The 14,050-nt window shown below is 35.9% G+C and overlaps 1 protein-coding gene across 5 annotated transcripts in view; it reads right to left on the reverse strand.

The window, feature by feature from the left end:
* LOC6583627 (transcription factor AP-2-epsilon) overlaps nucleotides 1–14,050 on the reverse strand; it is a 40,077-nt gene that overhangs the window by 14,371 nt on the left and 11,656 nt on the right. Inside the window, exon 1 of one of the 5 annotated variants that reach the window (XM_044009567.1) lies at nucleotides 7,043–7,681. The exons of 3 other annotated variants lie outside the window; for them this stretch is intronic. In XM_044009567.1, coding sequence (XP_043865502.1) covers nucleotides 7,043–7,099 — 57 coding nt within the window. In that variant the 5' untranslated portion in view covers nucleotides 7,100–7,681. Of the gene's footprint in view, nucleotides 1–7,042; nucleotides 7,682–14,050 lie in introns of those variants that run through there. One more of the 5 variants, XM_015162980.3, reaches the window with a different exon arrangement.

A 14,050-nucleotide genomic window follows, 5' to 3' on the forward strand; every position in this document is an offset into this window, starting at 1 on the left:
GTTGGATGTAGGGGTGGGGGGAGAGTTATAAACAAAATCGAAATTCTATAAAGTACATATGAATGTACATATAAAATTTGGCGATAAATCTATCGTTATTTTTTATCGATTGAAAACCTTATCGAAATGAATCTATTTAATATCTCCAACATCTTTAGGGAGATATTAAATAGATTAATTTCGATAAGGTTTTCAATCGATAAAAAAACGGTAGATTTATCGATTTTTTTAAGATAAACTCTCTCATATCTTCTGAGGTTGACGCGTTCAGTCATACGGACAGACAAACAGATAGACAGGGCTATATCGACTCAGCTCGTCGACCTGATCAAGAATATACATATATACTTTGTGGGGTCTGCCACGCCTCTTTCTGCCTGTTAAATACATTTCAACATTATACCCTGATTTCCTATTTTCAATGGGTTCAGGGTATAAAAATAAGCTGACTTTTTAATTGTAGCGACCTATAAATATAGCCCGATATTTGTTAATGTACATACGTCATACCATCGCTAGAAATTAATGTCCGAGTCTGGTTTGACTATTTTCAAGAAATTTAATTCCGGGAGATGACTGCTCACATTTTTCCATACCCGTAGTTGAACGCCTAATATATTGTTTTATTAACCGGAAGGAGTTACCATAAATTCTGAGAGCCAAAAAGCGCCCTCTGTTGATAATAGATTTATTGTATGTAGCTCCCTCTAGCTGTTGAAATCCGGACCATTAAAAAATAAATGGTAAAATGCCTTCTCAATCGTACCTACTATAAGCAATAGATGGCGCATATTGATGCGAAATGGCCCAATTAAATTATGATAACAGTCAAACATATTTAATAAAATTTGTTCAACTGTGCCCTTTGAAATTTTATAATACAGAAATTTGGAAAATAGTTTTCCTAAGTGACTCTCAAGCATATCGTGTCAATTGTATCAATAGAAAATTCAAAATTAACCAGATAATTGGACGACAATATTTCCAAGCAGTGCATGTGAAGCAGTGTTATAATATGATTTAAGCAGTGAACCTGCATAGAACGCCTTGTTTCTTCTTGCATCAAGCATGACAACGAGAATGACATAAGAATGTGTATTTTACTTCACTATTTAAATTGAAGGCTGAAGTATCCATATTATATAAACTCTAACGTCTAATAAATTAACACAAATTGTATTATTATTTGTAACTTATATGTATGTATGTATCTTGTGAGGAGTATTAGAGGGACAGGTATCCCTTGTATAACGCGGTCTTAAACAACGCGGTTTCGATATAACGTGATTTGAAACAAGTAAGAAAGCTCTAGGCGAGACTGCTCGACTACGAGATCCCCTCGCAAAAGCTATTTCAATCATTTTTTGCGTCTTTCTGCTCACAGAAGAAGCACACACACACGCATACACACAAACACATACACACACAAGCACGCATAAACACGCATGAGCTGCAGTGTGCGCTTATTATGAGAACTTAATTGTTTAATAACTTTTCTTGTGGATGTACTTTCTTCATGAAACTCTTGGATTATAGTTTATTATAGTTTATACAGTCGACTCTCGTTATTTCGAAATTCAAGGGACTCTTAAAATATTTCGAATTGTCGAGTGTTTAACCATATGAGTACGAATTACCGCGTCTTAGCAATGATTTTTAGTTCGAATTACTGAGTGATAACTTTGAATTCATGAGTGGTTCGAAATAACGCAAGATTGAAAAAAAAAAAAAACAAGAGTCGACTGTATCTCCTAAATTATAATAGCTAGAAGCTTCAAATTTGGATAGTTGAGTTACTAGTATCCTCCTCTATCGAAGACCCAAAAATATTTTTACGCCTCTTTTGGGGTGTGGCATATCGAAAAATGAAAGGGTGTGAATGAATATTCCGCAGTCGGTAACGCCCGACTGCAACTTCCTTACTTGTTTTATCTAAAATATATGCTGTTAACTAAATGTTAAATATTAGTAAAAATTATGTCTAATGATTGAATTAATAGGTAACAAGGGGTGAGTCTAATCGCTAAAATTAATTTTCCGAAACTCTGATTTAGTCTACCTTATGTGTATAGTGCATGAGGAGAAATATTGTTTATTAACTGCTATATACCTTAAAGACAAAAACAAGGAAATTAATTTGAATTCACAATGTAAACAAAAATTAAATTAACGCTTCTGACAAAATATTTTAGAGAGGTGCAATTAATTTTAGTGTAAGTGCGGGAGCAGTCATTATAGTGAAGAGCTCATATACACATTCCTCGACGATTACGTAACAATTTGGTGTAGTTAAACAGTAGCTGTTCCCCTAAATTGGCAGCCGTCTGTTGCAGTTATTACCAAAATTACTGCATAAAATCGTTCCACTTAACTGAAAATGTTTGCAAGTCGCAACTGATTCGCTGGCTCGCGGATGCCTTTTGACCAATTTTTCGACTGTTGCGGTTCAGGCCTACATATATTTCAAAACTGCCAATTAGGTGTGCGCACAGTTCATATACATGGGTATTCTCTAACATTCTTCAGTGTATACTTGCGATAATTTATTATCTACCACAAGCCAAGTTCATACAATTTCAGATTTTATGAATTACTCTTCATAGTATTCGTGTGCAGTGAATCATAGGTATTGTAACTGCAGAGAATGACTATTCTCAAGTCTGATTGATAATTGTTTAATTAGGATTGCCATCGCGAGCATACAAATCAAATTTCGAGTCGATAACAACGGCTGTATAGTTGAAACTCGGATGTAATTTAAATATGAAATATATTAGATTGGATATTTGGAGCTCAGTCTTTATGTGTATGTATATTTTTTCATATTTAAATTACATCCGAGATTAAACTCCAAAGCATTAGCATATGTGGACATAATGTTGCACCGGACGTCCAGTCGATGCTAAGTCACTGGAGTTGGATTTGCCGGATGGACCAAAAGCGTTTTCGACTATAAATTAAATGAATTCAAAAGGAACCGTTCAAACTCATAATATAATATTCGTAACAACAATAAAAATACATGGAGAGCGATAATCGATTTTTGTTTATTGCGCTCGCGTTTCTCTTCTCGTTCCCTGTTACTCTGTTGCCCTGTGTCCCTGTTGCACTGTTTCGTCGGCTACATTCATGCTCATATCATTCTACCACTGGCAAGCATGGTCGCACCGTCCCTTCGCCGGTTTTCACTCCCACTGACATGACGAGGCCGACATCTGCCTTTTAATGAAGTAGTAAAGCTCATTCATAAACATATTCAAGTGGGATATACGCACAACTTGGATCAAGTGAAAATGTAGGGATGCAGTGCATGGAGTGTGAAGTGAGTGTTGTGGATGGAGCTCTAGCAGGTTTATGACGAATAGCAGAGTAAGAAAGCCAGCCAGCCAGCCAGCCAGCCAGCCAGCCAGCCATCCAGGTAGGCCCTACCAGACGGCAGACCTGCTTAAATACTAACCAAGCTCGGCAAAAAAAAAAAAAAGAGAAGAAAACAAAAAAATGGACTGCGATCTGCACTTCAATCGCGCCAGTGCAAAGATGCATTCGCTTCTCCTCCCATTCTGCTTCTCCCGATCCCCCTCCTGTTGCTGATGCTCACAACTGGTGAATTCGCAAACGAGCAGATCTCCGCTTTGCCACGAGCCTAACACACGCCGCAGTTTCGACACTTGCTATCGTTCGCAGTTCGCATCCGCGATGCAGAAATTTACATTTATCTTGTGTTTCAATTTCATTCTGAATGGACTTTTTAATTTCCTTTTTGCAAATGAAATCAATTTTGATGCGACGTAGGAACGGAGCACTTACATATTCATAATAATACCTACTCGTCTTGGCATACCAGGTATATATAAATATACGTCGGTATCTGCATAAACAATTCATCTTTCTGATATCTTCTCCTTCTTAGGCTATTTCCATCAAAAGTCTCGAGCAATCAAAATAATATGAATGGATATCCATATGACTATGAGCAATCTTTTCTTGAATTTGTTGTATGTTTTGATCCTAAGGACTAATTATTTTAACATTTAGCATCGAATTTAGCACAATTTTTACTACAATTACTGCTGAAAGTAGCAATATAAACCGAATATTGATTTCCAAACCAATTCTCTCAAAGCAAAAGTCTCAACTTACACACGAGGCTAGCGAAATTGAGCTGATATAGAGACTATATATTGTTGATAAACCCATTGAACTCATGCTTGGATATGTGCTTCTGTTCGTCGGTATAAATATAACTATCATTAAATATATAACTATCATTAAATATGCAACTATAGGTAAATATATAAAAATATAATTCATCCGATATCAACCAAATATTACATTTAATCTATTTATGTTAAAATCTGGAGATTTATACAGGTGCTAAATTAATTTTCTAATTTTGTTGTTTTGATAAAAACAAAGTTTTTACAATTCGAAAATGAGTGAAATCATACATAAAAGATAAAAATAAAAAACCAGTTCGTATGAAATAGAAAATTGTTGAAAAGATCAATAAACAACGAAAAAGAGAAAATAATTAATCATAGATTATGCTTCATTCATTCATTGGTACCAAAGTGAATTTTTATTGGCAATTTTATTTTATTAATATTTTAAAAAGGAAACCAAACAAGTAAGAAGGCTGTAGTCGAGACTGCTCGACTAGAAGATACTCTGATACTCTGCGCTACAGTGTGGGCAATATTATAAGAATTTATTTGTTGAATAAATTATCCATCTTCATGAAACTTTCAGAACGTGATCATATGATTAATATGTGTGTAATTCTAGTCTCTACTACTTGAAATACGTTTTTTACAAATTGAGGTTGAAGGGGGCGTGGTATCCAAAATCTATATATTACAAAATCTTCGTATCAACATATCGTATAAATGTATATATACAGTAAATGTGAAGTCTGCAGGTGTAAAAGTGTTCAAATTAGGTTGAAAAAAAAAAAAAAAACAATATTAATTTTTCGATTATCCTCGATAAAAATATATCGAATGAGTTATCGAAAAAATATGATAAACTTGTACTGCGTATGGTATACACGAATCATCATATCTCTAGCTCTTATAACTTCTGAGATCTAGGCGTTCATACGGACGGACGTATAGACGGATAGGGCTATATCGACTCAGCTCGTCGCCCTGATCAAGAATATATATACTTTATGGGGTTAGCGATGATTCCTTCTGCCTGTTACATACTTTTCGCAAGACCATTACACCCTGATTTCCGGTTGTCAAGGGGTTGAGGATATAAAAAGGATTGAAATATTATTGGATATCGCAGAGGCTGACGAGCATGGCAAACTGTTATGGGAACCAACTAAGGACAGATATAAGAACTCTAACGATTCTCTTTTTATATTGGTTCAGTATCAATATTTTTCACATATCAAAATCTCACGCAAATTGGGCGCTACGTTATTTTTTCTGTGCTTCTGAAAAATAATTTTTGGCAACGCATCACGCGATTCACTCTTCAGTCTTCAGAAAGACTAACTGAGAGACAAATAACGCTAACACATTCGGCATACCCATTTCAACGGCTATGAGAATTCCTTTTTGTGGGCGATTACTTTTGCACTGCCTCTTTGTTGTGTTTTTTGTGTTTTTGTTTTGATCTTCGGCCCTTGCCCCATCATTTTATCCTATATTTTTGAGCTGGGATCAAAAAGTTCCTGGAATTCCGATAAACCATATAATTTTACTAATTGAATGGGGGTGGATAAACGTAGCCAATGCAAACTTTAGATGCACGAATAATATTGTTGTGCATATAATACTCTCACCAACAGTCCAGCTCGAATCTCGTAATTACCCTGTTTCTAGCACATAGCGAGTTTAGTCTGCAAACGATACTCTTTGTGGACTTCACGAAATGCACAATATTATGAAATTTCCAAGTCAAGAAAAACTTGTAGGATGTATTCTATCCTACAGCCCGAGAGGTTGACCATTGTTTTATGTAAAAGCTAAATTAAACCAAAGTCAAGTAAAATAAAATAAATAAATATACACAAATTCTTGTAAAGAGCTGGACTGATCTTGACCAACAGCATATATGTATCAGAATGTTATCAGAATTGTATTCAAGTTCTTTTTTTTTTTTTTCAAATAAAAATATAAAATTGTGACTTGAAATAAATTATAAATATCCTTTTTTACATTTTGCTATTGTAGTAGTATGTACTTTGTTTGCATTGTTTGCTTTTGATTCTAGAGTATATATTTGTCTGTTTACTTTACGTGTCAAGCCCGGATAGATACAGTTGATTTGAAAAACATATATTTCAACTGAATCGAGGTGATGTTAACATATGAACAGCCTAGAGCAAAGCGAAATAATCAAAAACTTAGTTAAATACAAAATTACGAAGCATCAAATGCAGACAGGGAAAGCCATATTAATTTATTCCATCGACCGACTTCAGCAAGAATAAACATATAAATGTCAATCTGGCGATTATACGATTATATTTCTTAAATAATTATCTATCTACATCAATGTTAATTAGAGTTACTAAATGAGCTCACTAATAATATTTAATAATAATATAAAATATTTGCATATGTATTTTTCGTATGATGAATTTGATCGCGAAATTGAATTGAACACAAGAATCTGATATTAGGAATTACATTTTAATAGAGGCCGTCTCCTTTTTGAGGATGCGAAACTCGGCCCTTAACATAAGTGCACCAATTATTATCATAAATTTGGCTTTGGCTATGGTAATCAATCTGCTTAAATCGCAGACATGGAGTTTACTCTTGACTTGTATGGTAATTGCCCTAAGTGCTTGCGTGCATGAAATTTTAAATGTCAATCAGAGATCCCACAGCCCCATTTGGCTTCGATTCAATATAAGATTTGAGTGATAGTGATTCTAGCTGACACGTAATTGATCAGTGAGTGAGTTTCTTCCTCTTCCTCGCAACGTATCGTAAAACGGACAAAGCATGGATATACATACATACATTTACGCATACTTGTGTATGTATATGTGTACAAAGGACGAATAGTATTTCAATCTTACCATCATAAATTTTTGATCCTCAAATTGATGGTCATTGGTCCGATGTAAGATATGCATATTATATGTAAGTTTTTCTTTTGTTATTCCTAGTGTTTACATAAAGTATATATCATATATGCGTCGGAAAGCAATTATCCAGCAGTTCAGCTTTCAGATTTTCACTGGAACACTTTTTCAGCAATTTTCACGTTTAGACTTTTAGTTTAGAATACAAAACAGGTACGATTCCTAAGTAGATAGATCGATTCGGCACTTAATAAGGCAACTATAAGTCATTCGAGTACATATTTATTATTAGGAAGAAGTTAAATTAATGACACTGATTTGAGTATACATATATATTTATACACGTATCTATCATTTTTTTATATGTACACCATAGAATATATATAAATATATATACATATGTATGTGTAACTTATCCGATGTGACGGTCTTGGCAAATATTGGAACACTTAGTAGTAAACTTGGGTGGATGATTGTGATCGAGAAACGTAATTATTATTTGAACAGTTTGCTATTGTAAGATATGTCGAAGACACAGCATAATATTATATTATCCAGTTGGGTTTTTCGAAGAAACCCGCAAATAAACTTCTGCCTTTGCGCAGCCACTGACGGTAGTTCTCGACTGAACTAAATTTTCTGTTTGGACGTAAAAACCTTCAGGGGATGTATTGCGATGCTGACGATGCTGCCGCTTGAATACAACCATACTCACAAACGCACACAGTTACACACACACTCTCACACACACGCATACAGTCACATTTGCGCGCGGTAGTGTGCATAAACACGCGACCATACATAACATGTACGTGTATATGTGCGTAAAAACCTATTAAGCCCCAAAGACCGTTCGACGCTCTGTGAACCGCACACACTTTTCGAAACGCACACAAACACACAACACACCACATACATACAAACAGACATACACACGCACACACACACTCACTAGCACTAACCCTCACCCGGAGCAGATTTTCAAAGACATTACTACACTCTTAGCTAAGAGATAAAACCAGAGACAAAAATCAAAGAGAGATGAGCATACAGTCAAATCCCTTAAAACTGATTTATCTTCGAGCTATGTCATATAAATTGTGCTTCGTGGTCGATTAATGCCAAAATTAGATCGAACTAAATGCATAATATATGTTTTTTATTTAAAGAGTATTGAGATAGTTCACAAAAATATAAAAATATTTATATATACACACTTTACATAATTTGTATCAAGACTTAGTTTGAAACTAAATTCCTTAAAAAAAAAAAAAAAAAAAAAAACACTTTTATTGTTGGTGGTCTTATAATATTGGCCAATTGCAAGAGAATTCACAGCAAGGCCCGATGTAGCGAAGAGTAAGTCTTTATAAGAGAGCACAGGCTGTAAAAATCTTTTCAGTCGGTGGCACCAATACTACTTGGATTATGTATGTATGTATGAGTGGCAAGCGACCGTTGCTGGCATACGTGTTCAACGCGCAACAGCATCAACTACAACCACAGCCATTTATATTTTCGGAAACCACGCCCCTCAAGCTGACTACTAGACAATGGGCCGAACCCAGAGGCTGCGTCAGCGGCATTGCCGCTGCGTCGGCAGCGCAGCTTCTGCACATGTGCACACACACTAACACACCGACACACACAGAGAGAGAGAGAGAGAGGCATGCACACACAAACGTATACGAACATAGATAGATACGTATAGAGATATATACATGCACACACATTTGCTTGAAATGGTTATGTGTGTATGTATAAATGCATACGGCTTTTATTATCACTTGGGTGTGTGCGTTTCGTATACTGTACAAGTCCGTGAGTATATAAGCACAGTGGTTGCAAAATGGATACACACACACGCTCATTACACATATAAATATATAAATCTGTACATATGTATATATAACGGTGGAAAGCTGGGGTTGCTAGCACACTTTAGCCTTAGGGATGTAACTTATGCTACTGGGAAGAACTCGGCATTGGACGCCTGGCAATGCGTTTCGCCAGTGGTGGGTGCCCTACCAATCTAGCCGAGGGCTTTATTTTACACAGCATCACAGCGTGATTATGTCAAAAATAATGGGAGTGAAGGAATATTCACACACACATGTCTCTAAATATATATATGCATATATGTATATACTTATATTCAAAGAAATACATTAATATATATGTACATATATTCATACATATGCGAGTAGATACATACAAAAATACAACTAATTTATTGATTATTAAATGCTCTAATAATAATAGAAAAATATATTTTCTGAACCCAATGATTCCATGTAAATTTTAAATTTGCAAATACACTATTTAGTTCAAACCAAAACTGATATTCAAACTAAACTAAAAAACAAAATCTCACTTCTAACTGATAATGAGGGAATAAATAGAATTAGTTACCGACAAAAGCTTCAGTTTTTGTAGCTTACGAGATTCATAGATTCACAGGCACGGACGGACGTACACGGTTACATTATATTATTGTATACATATTCTGCCCCTCTCATTACATCATTACAAAATCAAATTTTCAATGGGTTCTGGTTATCTACATAAATAATAGTAATATTATAAGATATTGTAATCAGTTGGATTAGACTAAAATTCTCAAAAAAACAAGTAAAAAGGTTCAAGTCGAGACTGCTCGACTAGGATATACCCTGAACCCTCTAAGCTGATATTCTACTCATTCTGCACTTATTTTATGCACACATACAAACACAGCAGCGAATGCACTTGGGCTGCACTTCGGTGAGGGCAATATTAAGAGAATTTATTAGTTAAATACTTTCTCTAGCAGAAGGACTATCTTTATGAACTTTTTCATATGGTTAAAATGTGTGTACATTCCAAAGCACAAGTCTCTAGTAGTTGAAATGCGTAAAATCTGTAAGTTACAAAATCTTTGCATTCATCATATGTATACACACAGTAAATCTGAAGTCCAGTTCAAAAGTGTTCAATTTTTCAATTATTCTCGATAAAAAGTTATCGGATGAGTTATTAATATATGATAAACTTGTACTGCGTATGGTATACACGAGTCTACATGCAAAATTTCAGCTCTCTAGCTCTTATAACTTCTTAGATCTAGAACGGACGGACGGACAGATGGACAGGGTTATATCGACTCAGCTCGTCGCCCTGATCAAGAATATATAAATACTTTGTGAGGTCTACGATGATTCCTTCTGGTTGTTACATACTTTTCATAAAACCATTATACCCTGATTTCCCATTTTCAATGGGTTCAGGGTATAGTTAAGAAGGCTGCTCCTGTTGTTTAGAGTAATATGTTTTTCGATATTTATGATTTGAAAATATTAGCTTAGCAGATTGTACTTCTTTATATTTTTTGGAAGTCCTGTCCTTAACCTATTTTTATTTGAATCCAACCAACGAATAATTAGATGAGATATAAGTTCGCGTGTATCATGCATGTGTATGTGTGCATATCTATGAAGGTATTTGCAGTTAGTCGAATTAATGCCCTACTGCAGCCAGATAAAGAATTATTTGCAACCACTACCATGAACGACAGCAGCCACAACGGCAGTCATGAACATCCTGCGGCGCTCACGAGTTGGACCCGAGGCTTTACATTTTAGCCTCATCCTAAATTGGATGCTCAGTCTCGCTAGATGGAGCAGCCTACACGCACAGTGGTGCAAATATCAGTTGAATTCGTTAGCTCTAGCTTATTTTGTGGTCGTTAGCACCCCCAATAGTTGCATGTATAGAGTATATAGATATTGTATTACTGATGAGTGCGCCGAAAATGTCGTATAGTGTTCCGAATTCAATAATTCGCTTGTACTCTATTGAATTCTGGGCAAAATTAAGAATTAAACAAGTATGAAAGCTTTAGTCGAGACTGTTCGACTCCTAAATCCCCTAAATCCTTCGATCAATTGATATTTCACAATACTTCTTCGCGTCTTTCTGCTTACACAAGAAACACACACACAGAAAACATAGAGATGCAAGCATAAACACGCATTGGCAGCAGTATGCTTACTATGGAAACTTAATTGCTTGATTACTTTTCTTGTTGACGGACTATGCTCATGATCAGATCGTGATTATAACATTAAAGTGCGTGTATGTGTCAAAGCACAGGTCTCTAGGATTTGAAATACGCCTTTACAAATATATAGGTGAGAGGGCGGATATATGGGTAGGAGGTAAATTACAACAAATATATAAATTCTATAAGATACATTTAAAATTTGCAGACCCTACCTCTTAAGGTTTAGGAGATATAATTAAATAACTAGTTTTCGATAAGGTTTTTAATCGATAATAAATTATCGGTTATCGAGTTTCAGAGATATGCGCGTGATATAGGACCTAGGAAAAAGAATTTCTAGTCTGTAGCTCTGATATCTTCTGAAACCGATGCGTTCATACATTCGGACGGACGGACGGACAGACAGACGGACAGGGCTAAATCGACTCAGCTCGTCGTCCACGTCGTCGATCAAGAATATATATGCCACGCGTTCTTCCGCCTGTTACATACTTTTAACAAAACCAATATATCCATTTTCAATGGGTTCAGGGTATGACAAATATAAATGACATACATGTATGTTTACGTGTATCTTCAGATGGATACATGTATACGATGTGTTTGTACATATGTATGTTTCCACATACATGTTATATGCAGACTATTTAAGCATTTGCCGACTGTGGACCAGTGTACGATGCATCACGAGTTATGCGGTACGGCAGCAAAGAGTAAAAATCAATATTGTTTCGTTTTTCGAGCAGGGATCTGGTATCGTGAATCCGAATCGTAACAAAAAATGGCGTCTCGATCATCGATCGTTCGCTTGCGCTAAGACCACAAATGAGCAGCCGCAGTCATAAATCGTGCCGTTGCAATGAAGCCGCCTAAGTGGAGGAGTGTCGAGCACGGCGGCAGCAGCGCTGCAATTGGATAATGCACCTGAGCACCCGTTTCGAGCCTCCTCAATTATTGCCGCTTTCTGCAGCTGAGCCAAGTGCAGGGATACGTAAGCTGTACAGCCACTTGTGTACACCTACCGTACATATATGCATATTCATATGTGCGTGAACACACTAAAACTACAGTACATAGTATGTAATACCCCAATTCATTCGACAGTAGATGCAGGGCAGAGCAAGAATTAGCTAGCATGTCTGTTGCCACTCACGACTTTTACGATTGCCGCTTTCAATACCTTTATTAAGTTTTGTGAATACCAATTTTATTTTCACTCAAATTGGCAGGCCTGTAATGCCGATTTGTGCCAACTACCACTAAAATCAAACACTCAGAACAGGCCTGAATTTATTTTTTATACATTCCGAATATATTACTCTTTTAAAAATTCGCTTATCCCGACGATTTTTATACTCTGAACCTGCGGAATCATCGCAGACCCCATAAAGTATATATATTCTTGATCAGGTCGACAAGCTGAGTCGATATAGCCCTGTCCGTCCGTCCGTATAAACGCCTAGATCTCAGAAGTTATAAGAGCTAGAGAATTGAAATTTGGCAAGCATACTCCTGTAAACCATACGCAGTACAAATTTGTCATATTTTTTCGATAACTCATTCGAAATCCTTTTATCGAGGATAATCGAATATTTTATATTTTTTTCTCAGCCTAATTTGAACATTTTTACACCTGGAGACTTCAGATATACAGTAAACAATTAATGAATAAAAAGATTTTTTAATTTACACACATTTTAACCATATAACCACGCTCAGATAATAAAGATAGTCCTACTACAAGAGAAATTATTCAACTAATAAATTCTCATTTATTTCCCACACCGCAGTGCAGCCCTAGCGCTGTGGATACGTGTGTATGCATGTGTGTATAAAATAAGTGCAGAATGAGTAGAATATCAGCTTAGAGGGTTCAGGGTATATCCTAGTCGAGCAGTCTCGACTGGATTCTTCTTACTTGTTTTTCATATTTTTCAGTCAACAATTAAGTATAATAAGTCGCTGTTAGAAATGTATATACATATGTATTTATGAATGCATACTTGTGTGCATAGCAGCGACACAAATACTGCTAAGACAGAATAAGAGAGACAAACTGCAATACCAACGTCACACAATTATTCTAAAAAAAAATTTAAATTTTTTTATTTCAAAACCTACATATTACGAAAATGGAAACCGTAAAAAATAGAAAAAATAGAAATTGCTCAGCTAACTGGGCAGTTGACTCAACGACTGCGCTTCGGCTGCAATTGGCGATATGTCATGCAAATTTATTTGTTAAAAAACTTTTCTTGTAGATGGACCTAAGTTTCAGAATGTGGGAATGACATTCATATACGTATATTTTCCAAACAATAGAAGAATTTCTCATTTAAAATACATCTTTTAAAAATGTCGGGTGTACTCGAAACAGGTATGAAAAATGCAGCAATCAGTATTGTATAAAATCCACATGAATCTATTTTGAAAATACTCTAGATCCAAAGATATAAGGAATATAACTTTCTAAAAAAAAGGATAATCAATAACAGAAAAACGAGAATATTAAATATGATTAAAGAAAAAAAAAGTCTTTTTGAATCTTTGACAACATCGGAAAAACTTCTTATACATTCCCCCAACAATATGCATACAATCCATACATACAGTACAGTAAAATTTCCGAACGGCCCCAGGGCACTTCGTCCATATTCGTTAAGTCTTAAGTTGCAGACAGATTCAAATTTTTGGTAGATGCGTCCGTCGCTTCTTGGCAATAGCAGAAGTCCCTTGAACGCCAGCAATGGCGATGCCGATGGAAACGGCGGCAGAAGCGGCAGCAGCAGCAGCAGCAGCAGCAACGACTACAGCAACGGCCCACTAATCATGACCATGAGCCAAGCAATGCTGCAAAAAGGCTGCTGCAATGTTGCACGACGTCGAATTGCCGCAGGGGAAATGTGCGCGCTCGCTGTAGCCATAGCCAGTGCCAGTGCCAGTGCTGTGGAGATATTGCC

The sequence above is a fragment of the Drosophila mojavensis genome, unplaced genomic scaffold (genome assembly GCF_018153725.1).
Source record: "Drosophila mojavensis isolate 15081-1352.22 unplaced genomic scaffold, ASM1815372v1 contig_74, whole genome shotgun sequence".
Classification (NCBI taxonomy): domain Eukaryota; kingdom Metazoa; phylum Arthropoda; class Insecta; order Diptera; family Drosophilidae; genus Drosophila; species Drosophila mojavensis.